The 18,633-nt window shown below is 28.2% G+C and overlaps 1 protein-coding gene across 1 annotated transcript; it reads right to left on the reverse strand.

Annotated features, from left to right (window-relative positions):
• Positions 1–16,453: 16,453 nt before the first annotated feature.
• LOC135961300 (uncharacterized) lies at positions 16,454–17,034 on the reverse strand. Its single transcript, XM_065512791.1, has 3 exons — positions 16,976–17,034; positions 16,829–16,910; positions 16,454–16,756 (listed from the first exon to the last, which is right to left on the reverse strand). Exons 1-3 carry the CDS (start codon positions 17,032–17,034, stop codon positions 16,454–16,456), a joined length of 444 nt encoding a protein of 147 aa, XP_065368863.1.
• Between the last annotated feature and the right edge of the window lie 1,599 nt (positions 17,035–18,633).

An 18,633-nucleotide genomic window follows, 5' to 3' on the forward strand; every position in this document is an offset into this window, starting at 1 on the left:
AGTTATTAGCAAATTTAGATATTTTGATTTTTTGTTAGAAATATAGGTGATCACTGATCGAGCTCCTTTTCTTGATTAAACGCTTATTGGCCAAGTTATTATCGAATTTAGATATTTTGATTTTTTATATAAAAAATCGAGTTTCGGTCAAAAATATGAGTGATCACAGAGCGTGCTCCTTTTCTTGATTAAACGCTTATTGGCCAAGTTATTAGCGAATTTAGAATGTAGACAACACTGAAATACATACTTTTAATTAGATTTTTAAAGTTTATGGGATCCCCTTTTATAATTTTAGTTTTATCTTTATATATAAAAGAGTAACGTTACTGACTGACTGACTGATTCATCATCGCACAGCCCAAACGGCTGAAGCTAGAATCACGAAATTTTAACTGTGGGTTCTTCCCTACCCAAAACGATCCGATAAGAAGGGAAATTCGAAAGTTTAGGGGGTAAAAAAGGGTAAAAACGGGTAAATTCGGTAACCTTATATCTTCAAAACTAATAAAGATACAAAAAAACTTAAAATTGCATGTTACTCTATTTAAAAATTAAGCTGACAGGTGTTTCGTACTTTTTCGAAATTCGAAACATTTAAACGGGTAAAAACTGTATTTTGGTACTTTTTTGCACCCTATGTATCTTTTAAACCAATTAACATAGAAACAAATTTTAAATCGTATTCTTTAATTATCAAAAAATAAAAAATATAAGTTTGGTACTTTTTGGAAATTCGAACCCTTAAGGGATAAAATTTGGGTTTATTTTTGGTACTTTTTCATAAAATATGTTTTTCTATAATTTAACATAGACATACGAATATTTTATTATGAGCTCCCACCACGTTACAGAAATTTATTTGAATAAAATTGTACCACCTCAATGGGGATAAAAAAGGTACCAAAAAGGGGATAAAATCGAGAAAATATATTTTATTTGAAATTATTAAGCCAATTTTGATAATTTTTTTAACATTGGTTCCTGGATTCATACAAAAATTAACTAACAGGGTGTTATTTGGAACTCGAGTGCCAAGGTGTATATTGAGCCAAATCCGGGTAAACAGTTTGGTACTTTTTTTTCATGGGCACATTAACACAAATTTTAATATTTTGAGACATGTCTGTAGCATAAACAATTTTGGCAAAATGGAATATTTTTAAAGTTCGAAGTCTCCTAATGGTACTTTTTTAATATTTTAAATTATTTCACTTATCGACATTAAAGTTAGCTGATTTGTATCTGAGTGAAGTTTGTGTTAGGCATAGGGTACAATATTTAGGTACCAAAATGTGAGAACTGAACTATAGGTACTTTTTTATTCATCTAATGGTACTTTTTGAATTTTATATGACAATGAACTTAGAAACATGAAATTAAGCATATATGGTCCTAAGTGAGTATGAATTTTAGGGGTAGACTTTTTGGTACTTTTTCTTTAATCGAATGGTACTTTTTGTAATTTCTTCACCAATGAACCTAGAAACATGAAATAAAGCTTACATGGGCCCGAGTGTGTGGGAATCCACACGTGGCTGCTTTTTGGTACTTTTTCTATATTATAATGGTACTTTTGAATTTGCTATAATAATGGACCTAGAAACATGAAATTAAGCGTATATGGTCCTATGTGAGTGAAAATTCAAGCGGATGGTACTTTTTCTTTATTATAATGGTACTTTTTTTTAATTTTGTATAACAACGGACTTAGAAACATGAAATTAAGCATACACGGTCCTAAGTCAGTGAGAATTCTAGGGGGAAACTTTTTGGTACTTTTTCTCTATTCGAATGGTACTTTTTTTAATTTCTTCACCAATGAACCTAGAAACATGAAGTAAAGTTTATATGAACCGGAGTGAGTGGGAATCAACAAGTGCCTGATTTTTGGTACTTTTTATATATTGTAGCTGTACTTTTTGAATTTTCTGTAATAATGGACATAAAAATATGAAATTAATCGTATATGTTCTAAAGTGAGTGAGAATTCTAGGGGGATACTTTTTGGTACTTTTTCTTTATTGTAATGGTACTTTTTTGAATTTTCTATAACAATGAACTTAGAAACATGATATTAAGCATATATGGTCCTAAGTGAGTGAAAATTCAAGGAATAGACTTTTTGGTACTTTTTCTTTATTCGAATGGTACTTTTTGTAATTTCTTCACCAATTAACCTAAAACCATGAAATTAAGCTTATATGGCAGTGAGTGGGAAACCACAAGTGGGGGCTTTTTGGTACTTTTTATATATTCTAATTGTACTTTTGTGAATTTACTATAATAATGGACCTAGTGTTTCCAAAAAACCGAAGAATTTCAAAACCGCGGTTTCGTTGATAATATAGGAAAGGCTATACAAATTTAAAACTCAAACTTGACGGGTTATGGTTTAGTGAATGCGAATTCAAAAGTGATAATCAATGGTACTATTTGTTTATTGCAATGGTACTTTTTGAATATTTTATAATAATAAACCTAAAAATTTAAAATTAGGCACACATGATTCTGAATGAATTTGAATTCACGAAATGTGACTTTAGTGGTAACTTTCTTTTGCATTTTCCATAATAATGGACCCAGAAATATGAAATTAGACATTTACAATTAGATTCACAAAGGAAGACTTAATAGTACTATTTCATTCTTCTAATTGGGGTGGCGAAGCGCACCGGGTCAGCTAGTATTTTTATAAATCAGTTAATAATAAAAGAATTTCACGTTCAAGCATGTAAAACACAGGTTTGTATTGTAAAATTTTATATTTCTCTCATGAAATTCGAAATCGCTAATATGAACAATTTCACTTCCGATTTTAGATAAATCGAAAAAAGTGGGCGTGGTCAATTTTTCCTTCAGTAAAAAGATAAATTGGATTACTACGAACATTTAAACAAAAAATTAGGCAGATCGGTGTAGCCGTTTTCCGATTTTAGATAAATCAAAAAAAGTGGGCGTGGCCAATTTTTCATTCCGTAAAAACCTAAGTTGCACTATGACCAACATTTAAAAAAAAAAAAATTGTCTAATCGGTCCGGCCGTTCTCAACTGATGCAATTACCAACGAACGACATTTGATTTTTATTTATATAGATATATGTATGTACGTCATACATAAAAAACAAATTCCGTACGCCCATCTTCTTTATATATAGAGTAACTTCGGGTATTGTGGACTATGCGTCTAATGTGGACCAGTGTCTTTTTTCAGAAACTATTGAAGGTATGATAAAACTGATTTGTCGTACATTTTACAATTTGTTTGAAACAACAATTACACATTTGCTTTCATGAGTTATTGATATGTTGACTTTTTATTCTTGCATTGAAATTAATGCGACAGCTCAACATTTTTTTCGGCTCAAGTAAGAAACAAAATTTGGTACAGTTACTTGGTAGAATTTAATGTTTGGTTGTTTTATATAGTTAAAGTGGAAACGTAGTTTTGCATATATTTGGTAAGAATTTAAGCACATTTAGATTATTAGGTAAAAATAACTTTTTACCACTGTAACCCAAGTTCGTGTAATGTGGACCACTTGAATTACTTGATTATGTACTACTGGTCCATATTACCCGACAATAACTATGTACTTTGTAAGCAATCTATCTAAGCCACGAACGCGACTTTTTAGTTTGTATTAATAAAAATATATTGAAATTAAATTGTTTAATCATTCATGATTAGCTGGTTCATGAATTTTATGTATTAAATACTAGTCCACATTAGCCTCATATAGTGGTCCATATTACCCTCCAATTTTTTTAATGCTGATTTTTGGGTTCCTTACAATATTTTCACATAAATTTTTTATCCTTTAACGGAAAAAATATTCAACTGCAAAAACCATTAGAGAATACATTAGCTAATTTATTGCTTCACAACTCTTTTAATATCCATATATATTGTGGCCAAAATTTAGAAAAAACAAAACGGTAGTCCACATTACCCGAAGTTACTCTATATAATTCTTCTGTACGTGTGTTAGTAACTGAACTCCTCCTCAACGGCTGGGCCGATTTTTGTGTGTGTGTTTGAGTGGTTTCCTGGATGGTTTAGATTCACAATTGACCTATATACACTAAGGGAAAAAAGTGCTAAAATCAAGATTTTAGTCCAAAATCAAAGCATTTCAATCTTAATAGTATGTTAAATGCGAAAATTCTTAATTCAAGAATAAAATCTTATTGTTTTACTATTGCTTATTTTAAGATCGTATTTAAGATTGTGTTCTTATTTACAATCTTAAATTAAGAATACCTTTTGCAAAATTTAAGAATGTAATCTTAACGAAGTTCTTGATTTGAGATCGGTTTTAAGAACATAGTCTTTTTAAAAATCTTAATTTAAGATTGTATTCTTAAATTGTTAAGAATGTAATCTTAATATTTCGACATTCTAACTTAATTTGTTTAAAATGTATTATATTTTTATTTCTATTTAATGTATTGTATTTACATACATACTTAAAATTATATCAACTTTGGTCTTACATATGTTCTTCCATTATTGATTGGATATAAATGTAAAGGAAGGCTAACAAAATCAGAAATTTTAATAATATAAATTTTACTAAGTAAAGAACCAACCGACTTCATACGATTAGAAGTGTTTATAGATCTCTTTTAAGGATTGCGTTGCAAATAACATAAACTTCTTCGTTTTGAATAGGGTATTCATTCGACTAATGATCGTTCGATTAATCGAATAATTTCTTACGAATAATTATTCGAACAATTTAAAAATGGCCATTTTCGAATAACGAATAATTCGAACAATTTTATGTAGAATAATCGAATAAAACGAATAAATGTTCGTATATATTTAAATTTATTAAATTGCTTAAAATTTTTAATAATTTAAAATTTAAACAAGTAAAAATGATTAAAAAAAATTGTATTGTTTCTGAAATTCGACAAATAACTAAAGACAAAGGGACTTTCGATCATTGTAGATGAGTGTTCCGAAAATTTTTCATAATTTAAGATTTAAATAAGTAGAAATGATTAAAAAAAATTGTATTGTTTCTGAAATTCGACAAATAACTAAAGACAAATAGACTTTCGATCATTGTAGATGAGTGTTCCGATAGCTCCTTCTATAAATATTACTGCAAGAAGTTACAATTCTGAAAACAAATTTTTCAAAATTTTTAACTTAGGACTTGAACCAATGAAAATAAAAGGTACGGAATAAAATATTTGTTATTTAGCTGGCGAAATATTAGAATAATCGCAATTAATAATCAAAATATTAACTTACATTAAAGTGGAGTGGACAATGATATCAAACTTTGGACAGATTCCCTTTATTGTGTAATTCCCCAAGACAACTTTATTAAGCAAAGATTCGGCAACGTTGATAGAGCTTGATGTATAATACAATTTGTTATAAATAATTTAGAAATAGTGAATAATTAATTAATTAATTAAAGAATTAGTTACTCAATTTAAAACCCGAATTAATGAACGACATAAGAAAGTTGTTAATACGTTTATGTTGTATTTGAATTAAGGATCATGTCCAACTAGCTCAAATTTTTTAAAGCATAGATCCAAAACGGAAACTAATGGTTTTGCTAGTCAATTGTTTTGTAGATTGTTCGGGAGTTAATCTGATCAGAATATTTCTGTTGAAAAGTTAATGATGAACTTTGTTTTCTAATGTTTTTTAACATTATCAATACTTGAATTGTTAACTTTAACGTTATTTTTTGTTTTTCTATAACAATAAAATATTAAAAAACCGACATCAAAACTTCATTCTTTACTTTTTTAAAAAAATTTAAATTATTCGAATAATTCGATTAATTTTAAACGTGTGATCGAATTATTCGAACTAGTTAAAATCTCTTATTCGAATTATTCGTTTTATTCGAACAAGAAAAAAATCGAATAATTCGAATACCCTAGTTTTGAATCAACAAAATTTATCTTTTCCTGGGTACATAGTTTGAAAGTCAATTTTAATCTGAAATTTGTAAGGGAAAATAACTTAATCTGAAATTAGCAATCGAAAACAACTTTCTTACCAATTCCGGTTCTCTTGAATGACTTATTTTTGGCTACCTTCGTAGTAACTCAAGACTTCATATTTTTGCCAAATCTTTCTGGAGCACACTGTATGTAAGTTTCCATTTATGACAAACTTCCTCACATCATAAGCATCAATTTCAGAACTTTGCATTTTCAGAACTTTGCATTTGATTTGTTGATCCCATTTCAGCAATTTGTACTCCATCCAAACGAGATCAGCTTGTATCTAGGCTATTGTTGTTAAATAATGCAGCTTTAATAATAATTTTGTAATAAAATCTATAACGAAATTACCTAAAGTTCATTCTCAGTGGGAAAAACTTCCCAAATATCGGCCAAGTATGAAAGTGTATCATTTCTTACGGCGTTCTGATCAGATGATATTGTCCATCAGCCAGCGTCAAGAAATCTTCACTCACAGATATACTTATAAGAACTAGTTCGTCTAAGTTCTGATTTTTAATTAAATATTTTGTTCACTTTTTTTAAACACGTCTACTTCGATCAGCGTTTTGCAATTTATAACACAACAAGCTTTCATTATTGTCATATTTCTAAAGAATCAAGAATTCAATCTAAACTTTGAGAATATGTTCTTAAATTCAAAAATACAATCTTAAAATTAAGATTACGTTCTTGATTTTTAGAATGCGTTCTACAAATCAAGAAATTATTCTTAAATTTGAGAACGTAAATCTTACTGACCATAATTTAAGATTAAAACTTGAACATTTTTGCAACCTAAATTCAAGATTTTTTTTTCTTAAATTTAGATCGTCATATTTCTCTTAGTGTAGGTACAATGGGCGTGGCACCTCTCATACGAAATAAAAATTTATTGTTGCATATCTGGAGTACTATTATAGTTGGAGTCTTCCAACTTTATGTGAGCTATGGCAGAACAACGTTTGCCGGGACAACTAGTCTATTTATCTATATACAGTGACGGACATTTCAATAGAATCACTACCAATATTTCATTTAAAACCAGGTGAAAATCATAAGGATTGGTGTGGGCCAGAAAATATAAAAAAGTGGCAAAATGTGTTGTGGACGGACGAAATGACCATTAATTTAATTGGTAGTGATGATAAGACATGGGTTAGACGTCCAAAAAATGGCAAAAACCAAAAACGTTTAAACATGGTTGGGGAAATATTATTATATGGGGAGCTTGTCTTGGTATTGCGTTGGTTCAATTTATTGGATTAAAGAAAATATGGATAAGCACTTGTATGTAAATATTTTGGAGAATGTTATAAAGCCACATGCAGAATGGAATATGCCCTTAAAATGGCTCTTCCAGCAAGATAATGACCCAAAGCACACGTCAGGTCTTGCCAAAAAATGGTTTTTATATAACAAAATTCATGTTATGGAATGGCCGTCTCAATAACCAAACTTAAATCCTATGGAAAATAGTAAAAGACAAACTCGGACCTGAAAAATTGAAAAACAAGGAAGAACTTTGGCAGAAAATTCAGGAAATATGGAATGCAATTTCCCGATCTACATGCGAAAGTTTGTTAAATTCAATCCCCAACAGATTTGATGCTGTTATTAGAAATAATGGATATGCAACAAAATATTAAGAAAACAACGAATTCTTATGATGATTTTTTATTTTTAATCATTTTAAGACTGATTGATTCTATTTGAATGTCGCATATTTTATTTAGTCTTTTAGATATGACATCGTTTTTAACATAAGAATGTGTTATTTTTTTATTTTATTTTTTTCTATTTATTGTTTACGTTAATACAAAATGAACAAATTTTAAATTTTGAAATCAAATTTTGTAGTTTTACCGCTTTAATCGAATTCATATGTAGTGATTCTATTGTATTGTCCGTCACTGTATATAAAAATGAAATGGTCCATGTATGTAATGGCATCATGTGAAAACGGCTGGAGCGATTTGGCTGATTATTTTGTATTCGATTCGAAATTTTCAGGAGATGCTTTGTAAAGAAAAAAAATTCCGGTTAAAACTCGGAAATTTTTGAATGCAGTCAACTGTAATAAAAAAGCTCCCTAAAGTATGCAGTACAAATTTAGATATTTTATTTGCAAATAAGAACAGGCAGGTGTATGTGTATTGTTAAGGTACAAAGTGATCTTTATGTGCTATTTAGGGTGACTAGACACGTTCGGAATGCATTCATATGTGCACAAGAGATATTCAGCTTTACCGTAGATACAACTTTGCTAAATATTGCTAGTGAAAAATTAGGAGTCCCTGGAAGTTATTCTAAAAAAAGTAAAAAAAAATTTTCTTATATTTTTTTTCAAAAAAGTGCACGAAAAAGCAAAAGCAAAAGTGTTTGGCGGACTCTTAGCTATGTTATTGCCATATAAAGTTAAGCGGTATCACCAAGTCTGAATTAGCTGTTGGTAAAAAACTGATGACACCATTTTTTGAGGGCCCACTGATTTTCAGAATTTTTGGAGGCCCATCAAAAAAAATTGGTCACGAAAATGGACAAACTCAGTATAGGGTTTTACTACCCTTTGGTAGTAGAGTCGAATGTATACAGTCATGATTAGAGTTGTCAAACCGGTTTTCGAATTATTCGAAAAACTGTTTTTTTCCAATTTTCCGGTTTTTTTAAACTGGTTTTTACAAAAGGGCGGTTTTCGAGTTATTCGACATGCCGGTTTTTTTGTCTCAAATTATTCGACAAAATCGAATATTTTTTAAAATTTATTTTAAGATTTTATGCGATTACTTTTAATAATTATGTATCTATTCCCCTTTTTAATTTTAAACAAATTTTAATACAAAAATGTTATATTTAAATTAACAAACCAATGCACGTTGGGGCAGACATATGGAAACGGTTGGTGATAATTCAAAAATGAAAACTGATTTGTTCGGGGAAAAAATTATATCGGCGGAAAGCTGACATTTTTCTCTATATGAAACCGTAATCTGATTTTTTCAGTCGGATTTCAATAAACCGCTATGTCTTCTCAAAGTTAAGAAAAATATTGTCATGAAATAGTTTTTATTAATATACTTTTTTCATACACCTAAAATTAATACAAATTTATGTATTAAAACCAGGAAAAAAAATAAAATTTGCTTCTAAATGTATATAGTTTTTGGATTTTTTATTATTATTTAAAGAAGTAAAAAAAATATGAAATTCTCCCGAATTCTCCATAAATTTCTTATACAAAATACTCGGTGAAATGTCTTGAAATAGATTATGTTTTTTTTTAAAGGTTGCCACAAGTTGCCTATTGGGACACAGGTGGACCAAAAAAGATGTCATTGCATACTGAAATTTAATTATATAAAGTTTAATAGTGTATATAAAAAACAAATGGAGGTATTATATCATATAAGAAAGTTCTTTATAAATAAAATCCTTTGCAGTTATTCAGAATAAAGATTAAACATTATTTTTTTTTTAAATAAAAAATCACTTAGTTTTTGGATTTTTGCATTCAATTTGATATATTTTCTTTAAATATTTAAAAAATTATCGAAATATTTCACAAATAGTGCTCAACAAAAATATACAATTCTTGTCGGTTCTTCAAAAATTATACTTTAACATCTGAAATAACAGGTACAGAGAAAAATTTAATACAAAATATTTATATGATCTTAGATGTATTATCATCTAAGTATACCATTGAAAAAGACAATTTTCGGAAGTTTTGCATAGAGACTGCCAAGTCATATGTATCTAAATACCCTAGGTACAACATGTCGCCAACTCTCCACAAAATTCTCATACACGGCCCAGATATAGTTTGTGACTCTAAATTACCTGTTGGCATTTTATCAGAAGAGACTCAAGCTTGTAATAAAATGTTCAAAAAATTCAGAGAAAATAATGCGAGAAGATGTGGGCGAAAAGAAAACTTAGAAGATATTTTCAACTTTTTAATTGTTAACTCGGATCTAATAATTACAAAAACAAGAAAAATACCAAAGAAAAATAAACAGTAAAAGAGTTTTTAGCAATACCAAGTGAAATAACATCTGATTTTGAAATTGTATCGTGTGATTCAGCAAATGATGATAGTAGGTCTGATGAAAATTCCTTCTGAATAATAAACTACAACTTACATCCAAAATTGTTTAATTCATTTTTATATTTACATTATATTAGCAATTTTAATTTTACTTAATATTGGTCATTTGGATAGTCCTAATGGAGCAACATTTTATGTTATCCTGATATTCACTACAATTTTCTACTCTTCAGTTACATAAAACCCTTGAAACTTTTTGTGAAAGTATTTATGTAGATCATATTACGACATTTTAAAGACAAAAATAATAGTTTAAACTGATTATATTTAATTTTTTTAATGTTTTAGGTATGTTTCAGGCTAAAATTGCGGCGAAAACTAGGCTCCCAATTAGCTTGTAGTATGAAATGAATTTGACTCTGATTATTTTTTTGCTATTGTCAAATTGTTTATTGAAACCGAATGTATATTTTCTATTCACTTTTTTAGTTTTTGTATATATATTTACAGAATATATATTGTTTTATAATAAGAGAAAAATCTGTCACGTACGGTATTAAATTTTATTTATTATAAAATCATCCAAAGATTTTTATTTAAATATGACGGATTGTAAAGGAAAAATATTTCGTTTAGTGTAAGAAATTAAAAGAAAACATAACGCCTCTAACGATTCGAATATTTTCGCATATTTCTACATGTACCTCAAAATTAGTTCCCTTTTATCTCACGTACTATACCTTTAATTATATCAATATTTTGGACAAGAATATTTCGAAAGAACTTTTTATTATTTTAAAATATATTACCCTCTGAATGGAACATAAAGACCAAATTATTTTTAAAATACTCTTATTTTTGCAAAATCTATTACACTTTATAAGCGAACAAATGTCACGTACGATGATACATATATAACTTTTAAGTTCCCAGTAATGACACATAAAATCTATTAGTAGTACCACATGTTAAGGGTGACTATTTGAACTGATTACGTGGTTTTAGTAACTTGCACTAATCTAAACATCATGTAGATAAGGTATTAATTAGGGTATTCGAATTATTCGATTTTTCTCTTGTTCGAATAAAACGAATAATTCGAATAAGATAATCGGATAATTCGATCACACGTTTAAAATTAATCAAATTATTCGAACAATTCAAATTTTTTTAAAAAAGTAAAGAATGAAGTTTTGAAGTCGGTTTTTTTATATTTTATTGTTAAAGAAAAACAAAAAATAACGTTAAAGTTAACAATTCAAGTATTGATAATGTTAAAAAACATTCAAAAACAAAGTCCATCATTAAATTTTCAACAGAAATATTCTGATCAGATTTACTCCCGAACAATCTACAAAACAATTGACTAGCAAACATCTTAGTTTCCGTTTTGGATCTATGCTTTAAAAAATTTGAGCTAGTTATACATGATCCTTTTTTATGTCGTTCATTAATTCGGGCTTTAAATTGAGTAACTAATTCTTTAGTAAATTAATTATTCACTTTTTCTAAACTGCTTATAACAAATTATATTATATATCAAGCTGAATTTTTGCTTAATAAAGTGTTCTTGGGGAATTACACAATAAAGGGAATCTGTCCAAAGTTTGATATCATTGTCAGTGAACGTGGCTAATTTGAAGTCAGACAGTGCATGATTGACGCATTTACAAATACGCAAAAAGTTTATTACCATTTTAGACAAAGATGTTCAACGATGATCAAAATCATGTATGAGATGAACTCCATGCTTTTCTTTCAACAAAACGTTAGTTTGCAATATTTGTATTTATCATTCGATTTATTAAATATTTTGCAATACTTATGTACGCGGTTAATAACATCACGTAAATATATTTTAAGATCATGGCCTTCATCTATTTCAATGTAATCATTCATGTAATAAATGTCATCCTCAATATCACTTTCGACGACCATTTCAAAATCACATTCTCCATCACATTCAACTCCACTTTAATCTAAGTTAAAATTTTGATTATTAATTGTGATTCTTCTAATATTTCGCCAGCTAAATAACAAATATTTTATTCCGTACCTTTTATTTTCATTGGTTCAAGTTAAAAATTTTGAAAGATTTGTTTTTAGAATTGTAACTTCTGCTGTAATATTTATATATTTATAGAAGGAGCTATCGGAACACTCATCTACAGTTATCGAAAGTCCCTTTGTTTTTAGTTATTTGTCGAATTTCATAAACAATAAAATGTTTGTGAGTCATTATTACTTATTTAAATTTGAAATTATGAAAAATTTTAAGCAATTTAATAAATTTAAATATATAAGAACATTTATTCGTTTTATTCGATTATTCTACATAAAATTGTTCGAATTATTCGTTATTCGAAAATGGCCATTTTTAAGTTGTTCGAATAATTATTCGTAAGAAATTATTCGATTAATCGAACGATCATTAGTCGAATGAATACCCTATGAATACTCAAAGAAAATATTTCATAACTTCAACACATTTGTGTACTGAAAAATTCATACATACATACATATATTTTAAAGGAAATTGATGTTTGATGTATTACTCTTATATTTTCCAATTTTTGACCATATGATAATTATATGTCAGACTTCCATTCCCCAAGAAAAATTTAACAATTGAAAGTTTATAAGATGTTTAAAATTTCGATATTTGATGAAACACACTTGTGAATGAAATTAAAAATGGTATCTATTGTTCTTTTAATGAAGACACAATCAAATATTGAGTCCTCATGTAAAAAATAGCCTCTATTGGAGTGCTTTCTGATTGCAAGCTGTTCACCGAAAACACCTACATACATTTGAGACAAATAGTTTGGAGAGGAAATATTAATTTCCGTACTTCTTTTTTAATATTTAACATTCCTGTATCAGTATCATACTTAATTTGTTTTGAAAGCAATAACTCTCTCGATTTTGATTTTAATAATCAACTTCTTATTTTCTTCCTGTCACCTTAAAGATCTATACTTTCCCTTGAAGATTATAATCTTTTCCATAATTTAAAATGAAAATATCGTATTAATGAACTTCAGCGGATTATAAGATTATATTTTCACGGGAAAATATAGATAGAGAAGATATTATTGAATCTCCAAATGAAATGATGGTTCAAGACTCAATTGTAAAGAGCATGTTTTGTGAAAAATTTAATTCTTCTACAGTAGAAAAGTATTCAAAATATGCCATTCTTTATCCTAGAAATGATGGCATTTGTCAAATCATCGGGGAGGTGTTAAACCTTTTAGAGGGCGAGCAGGTGACCAAACTTTCGACAAACCTCATATGTGCAAATATCCTGACAGGCACTGAAGAAGGAAGACCCGCATTTATCGTTTTGTTCCCCATAAGGCTGGCATTTTCCATAACAATAAATAAAGCACAAGGTCAGACGTTGGAAAAGGTGGGGAGCTATCTGTTTAAATCAGTTTTTAGAAATGGCCAAGTGTATGTTGCATTTTTTAGAGGAAGATCCCTACATGATGTTAGTGCGAAAGTGATTCATGAAGATGGGAAGCAGGGTATGCTTCGTTAGGGTAGTTCCACAGTATTCTCATAGAATATTGTCTATAAAGAAATTTTTTGGTTCATTATTCATATTTGGTTTAAATCGAAGTAACTAAAGAAAATGTAAGTCAATCTTAATTATTTCTTTATTATTGCCGTTAAAAAAATTAAATTTGTTTGGTTATACCTGCGAATAGGTTAATTTTGATTTTGTTCCTACATTTCTTGTTCTAGTGGCCTGAAAAATGTTAATGGCCTGGCGATTTTTTTAATAACTTTAAAATTTTTTAACCAATTTTTGTGTTTTATATCTTATTATAACGAAAATTACGTACACATTTCGATTCTTTTAAATTAAATTGCAAAAGTAATTATTTAATGGCAAAATGTTTAGAAAAACTGAAAAAATGCATTTTTTCCCCTTGTAAATGACCCTTAAAACTAAATCGCTAAATCGGCACAGGTTGCGCTTCTTAGAACAAGTTAAACAATTTTTTGGTGGTGTTTTAGCTCAATACGAAAGTTTTCAGCGGGAATGCGTCAAAAAATAAACGATATCGAAAAATAAGTTCGTGCAAAAAAAACGCGATCACTAGAGTTGTCAAATATTCGACATATTCTAAAACCCGGTTTTCGAATAATTTGAAAAAGCGTAATTTTTAAAAACCGGTTTTCGGTTTTTTTCTATCAAAAACCGGTTCGAATAACCGGTTTTTAGCCTTTTTTGTCAATTTAAGAATTGAGGTATATTAAATTATTTTTTTATTAAAACAAATTAAAAAGTTGTTCAGTCAAATTACACAGAATTTTAAATCAAAAGAAAGGATGCAATTTAATTTAATGTTAATAGATACTTTTATATAATACTAATAGTTAATTATATTTTGTTCTTTAAATTATTTTTTATTAAAGAAGAGACATTAACTGTGGATTAACTGTTAAAATTGCATTGTTTAAAATATTTAATTCGATATTTCTGAAATTTTGTCCAAAAAAATAAAAAAAAAATTAAAATTTGTTCGTTCTGTCAATATTAGTTCTTTTGTGTAGATTTTGAACTTGTTTTATTGCTAAACTGAGCTGAGCTTCTAAATTTTGCGAGTCACTTTCAATATATTCTAAGTCAGAGCTTGATGAACTTTCATTTAGTTCTGAACAAAAAGACATATTTCAAAGTGTTACTGCATACGGTATAACAAGGCGAATTTATTACAGGTGACGTTAAAAAGCCATCTGATTATTTTTTGCTCGATATGTTTTCTGACTTCTATCTGTTAAATTTTGCTTACATTTGTCGAGACAAAAAAACCGGTTTGTCGAATAACTCGAAAACCGTCCTTTTGTAAAAACCTGTTTTAAAAAACCGGAAAATTGGTGTCATCAGTTTTTGGCCAGCAGCAAATGCAGACATGGTGATACCGCTTAACTTTATATGGCAATAACATAGCTAAGATACCGTTCATTGAACGAACAAGATACGTGAATAGTAAATTACTGGTAAAGGATTTACAAATAAAAACATATTGTAAAATTAATGGTACACAGAAAAAATAAATCCATAATTGGAATAAATTTTGTAATAAATATTATTAATCGAACATCAGTTTTTCTTCCCAAACTTTCTTCATTCAGAATAAGAACTTGTTCATCTATCTATATATATAAATCTATCTATCTTCTATATATATAAAAATGGATGTTTGTATGTGTGTATGTATGTATGTATGTATGTTCCGAATGAACTCAAAAACGGCTGGACCGATTTTGATGAAATTTTCAGGGAATCTTCAGAATAGTCTAGCGGGTAACACTGTAAGGTCAGATTTTTGATTTTCGGTCTGTGGGCGGAGGGGCGTGGCATTATCAAATTTTTACATTATACCGCTAATGCCATCTATATATATAAAAAACGGCTCCACCGATTTTGATGAAATTTTCAGGGAATCTTCAGAATATCCCAGCGGTTAACACTGTATAGTCAGATTTTTGATATTCGGTCTGTGGGCGGAGGGGTGTGTAAAAATCTAATTTTTACATTATACCGCTAATGCCCTATATTTCATAAAAATGGATGTGTGTATATATGTTCCGTATGGACTCAAAAATGGCTGGACCTATTTTGATGATATTTTCACGGTGTCTTCAGAAAAGCCTATTAGGTAACAGTGTAAAGTCAGATTTTAATTTTCTGTCTGTAATAAACAATTTGGTTTGCTTATAGGGTCATGAATAAGATATTTCCATACTGAATTTTTGAATTCATTAGAACCAGCCGAAATGCGACTACATGTATTAACATTGAAGGTTGATTCACCGACACTGTATATTAAAATCGAGATCGATATGCAATATAAAACAGATGGTTTCTAAAGGCCAGCAACGCGGACCGGGTTCAGCTAGTAAATATTATAAAATTGTACATGACGGAAATTTTTGCTTTTTTTACATAAATTGTAAAATATATTTTTTAAAAATTGCGTTATAATTCTATTATCTAATGAATTAGTTAAAACAATTTTGCATTATTGCCATATATTGGCCAATATTTTAAGATGAATTAACAATATCTGAAACTTAAAAAAATGTTATTAATCATAATAAAACATCCATAAACATTAAAGCAGTCATTCTCCTTACAAAATTTAGTTAATTTCGCGCATATTTTCTCATTTTGTAGCTGAAAATCATAAAAAAATAAAAAAAATTCAAAAGAAAATTTCAAACATTTTTGAACAACATAAAAATACTCTGGTTTAATTAAAAACATGTTTATATATATTTTGCATAACTACCACAAGCAATTATGATTATTTATTATGTTTTTTATACTAATTATACATAAGGAATCACAATTTTCAAATATTACAGACTAAATTACAAGCTAAGTTTTATCTGAAGGTGTAATTAGTTACAACCAGTCATTTCCATCAGCCAGCCCTTAACGGATTCCACAATTTCAAACTCATTGTTGAAACAGCAGCGGCAAATATGTGCAGTTAAAGAAAGACGTCCTTCCATATTTATATGCTCGCACATATAGAACATCGAATGTACGGATTCTTTGCCCATTATAAAATACATGTTTTCAAACCGATGACCATTTGCCTTAAATAAATCTTCATTGCCCGAAGTAATATTCCACTCACAATAACGTACCTTTGCGGTGGATGGTATAGTCGATTTCTCTTGAGTCATTATGCGATCAAACTAAAAAGAGAAAGAAAGTTATTTGTAAGTATAAATTTAGAATAAATATTAATCTGTTTCTATAAAACTTACCCAATCATTAACTAGAGGTATGGAGTCACATGGTGAACGCTTCCTGCGTGACACTGTAATTTGAGGACAGGATTGAGGATGCCTGTAAATAAATTGTTATTATTAAATACATAGTTTATAAATGATTAATTAAAATTAAATACTTACATTGATATGGAATATGTAAGTTTTAGAACAACATATTCAACTTTAGTTTTAGGTGCCATTTTCAGATTTAAATTTTATAAAATATTTATTTAAATTGCCAACTGAAGTTCTTGATGCTTACTGTGCCAAGATCGTTTAGGTTGTGTATAAGAAATTCGTAAATCTTTAGTCTTTTATACTTTAAAATCTTTAAGCTAAACATATTATCAGATGTCTTGTTTCTAATTTAGGTTCTAGCTCATAAATGACTTAAGCGTTTTATGATATAATGGGACATTTTTAAAATTTGTGTGCGCTTTTAGGTAACAGAAAAATTTGCATCCGCAACATTTAAACCTAATTAAAACATCTTACAGTTTTTCTTAGGAATCCACAGGTAAAATTATGCACACATGTGTGGAAAATAATCCAAAACAGGAATTTTCTTTTAAATTTTTCAAGATTAAATCGCAAAAAAATGTTAAAATATAAATTTTAAAAGGATATTTTTATACAATTCCGAACATGTTTTGTATTTTTATGAGTTAATAATTTTCAAAACACCTGTAAATTTTGTACTCACGATATTAAAGATTTATTGATTACTTCACCATTTTTCATTGAAATTGAGAACATTATACATGATATTGAGAAAATTCCAAATTAAATTGAGAATTTCCATTTTAAATTGAGAATATTCCAACTGAAATTTATAATTTCAACTTTAAATTGCGAAATTTCTAAATAAAATTGAGAATTTCCATTTTAAATTGAGAAAATTCCAATTGAAATTGAGTATTTCAATATGAAATTGAGAATTTTAATACGAAATTGAGAAAATTCCAATTGAAATTGAGAATTTCAATATGAAATTGAGCATTTTAATACGAAATTGAGAAAATTGTAAATGGAATTGAGAAAATTGTCATCTATCAAGAACTCTGCGATTTTACGTACAATACGTTCTGAGTCTGGATAGGAAAATAGGTATATACGATTTTGTAATATAAATTATTACGGTTGATTTTTAAATTTACCTTCAATTTCACTTCTACAATTTGATCTAACTGAAGTTACACATTTTTCGAGGAAAATGTTACGACAGGGAACTCTCAATTATATTTTAAATCCCTTTTTATTTGAACGAACAATAAAATGATAACTTCTGATTTCTCATCACATTTGTTAAAATAATGCTTGACCAAAATAAATGGCAGGAGATTGAATACTATGTATGTTTCTAAATTGTATGTATATTCTTATGGAATTAATTGATTTTTTTTAATTTAAAATAATTTATATAATGTTTCTCTATTTTATTTAGAATTTTCTCAATTCCATTTGGAATTTCTCAATTTCATTTAGAATTTTCTCAATTTAATATTGAAATTCTCAATACTAATTGGAATTTTCGCAATTTCATACTGAAATTCTCAATTTCAATCGTAATTCTCTCAATTTAAAATTGATATTCTCAATATCAATTGGAATTTTCTCAATTTAAAATGGAAATTCTCAATTTCAATTGGAATTTTCTCAATTTAAAGTTGAAATTCTCAATTTAAAATATAAATTCTCAATTTCATTTGGAATTTTCTCAATTTAAAATGGCAATTCTCAATTTCAATTAGAATTTTCTCAAATTTCATTTGGAATTTTCTCAATATCATGTATAATGT

This window comes from Calliphora vicina, chromosome 5 (genome assembly GCF_958450345.1).
Source record: "Calliphora vicina chromosome 5, idCalVici1.1, whole genome shotgun sequence".
NCBI classification, from domain to species: domain Eukaryota; kingdom Metazoa; phylum Arthropoda; class Insecta; order Diptera; family Calliphoridae; genus Calliphora; species Calliphora vicina.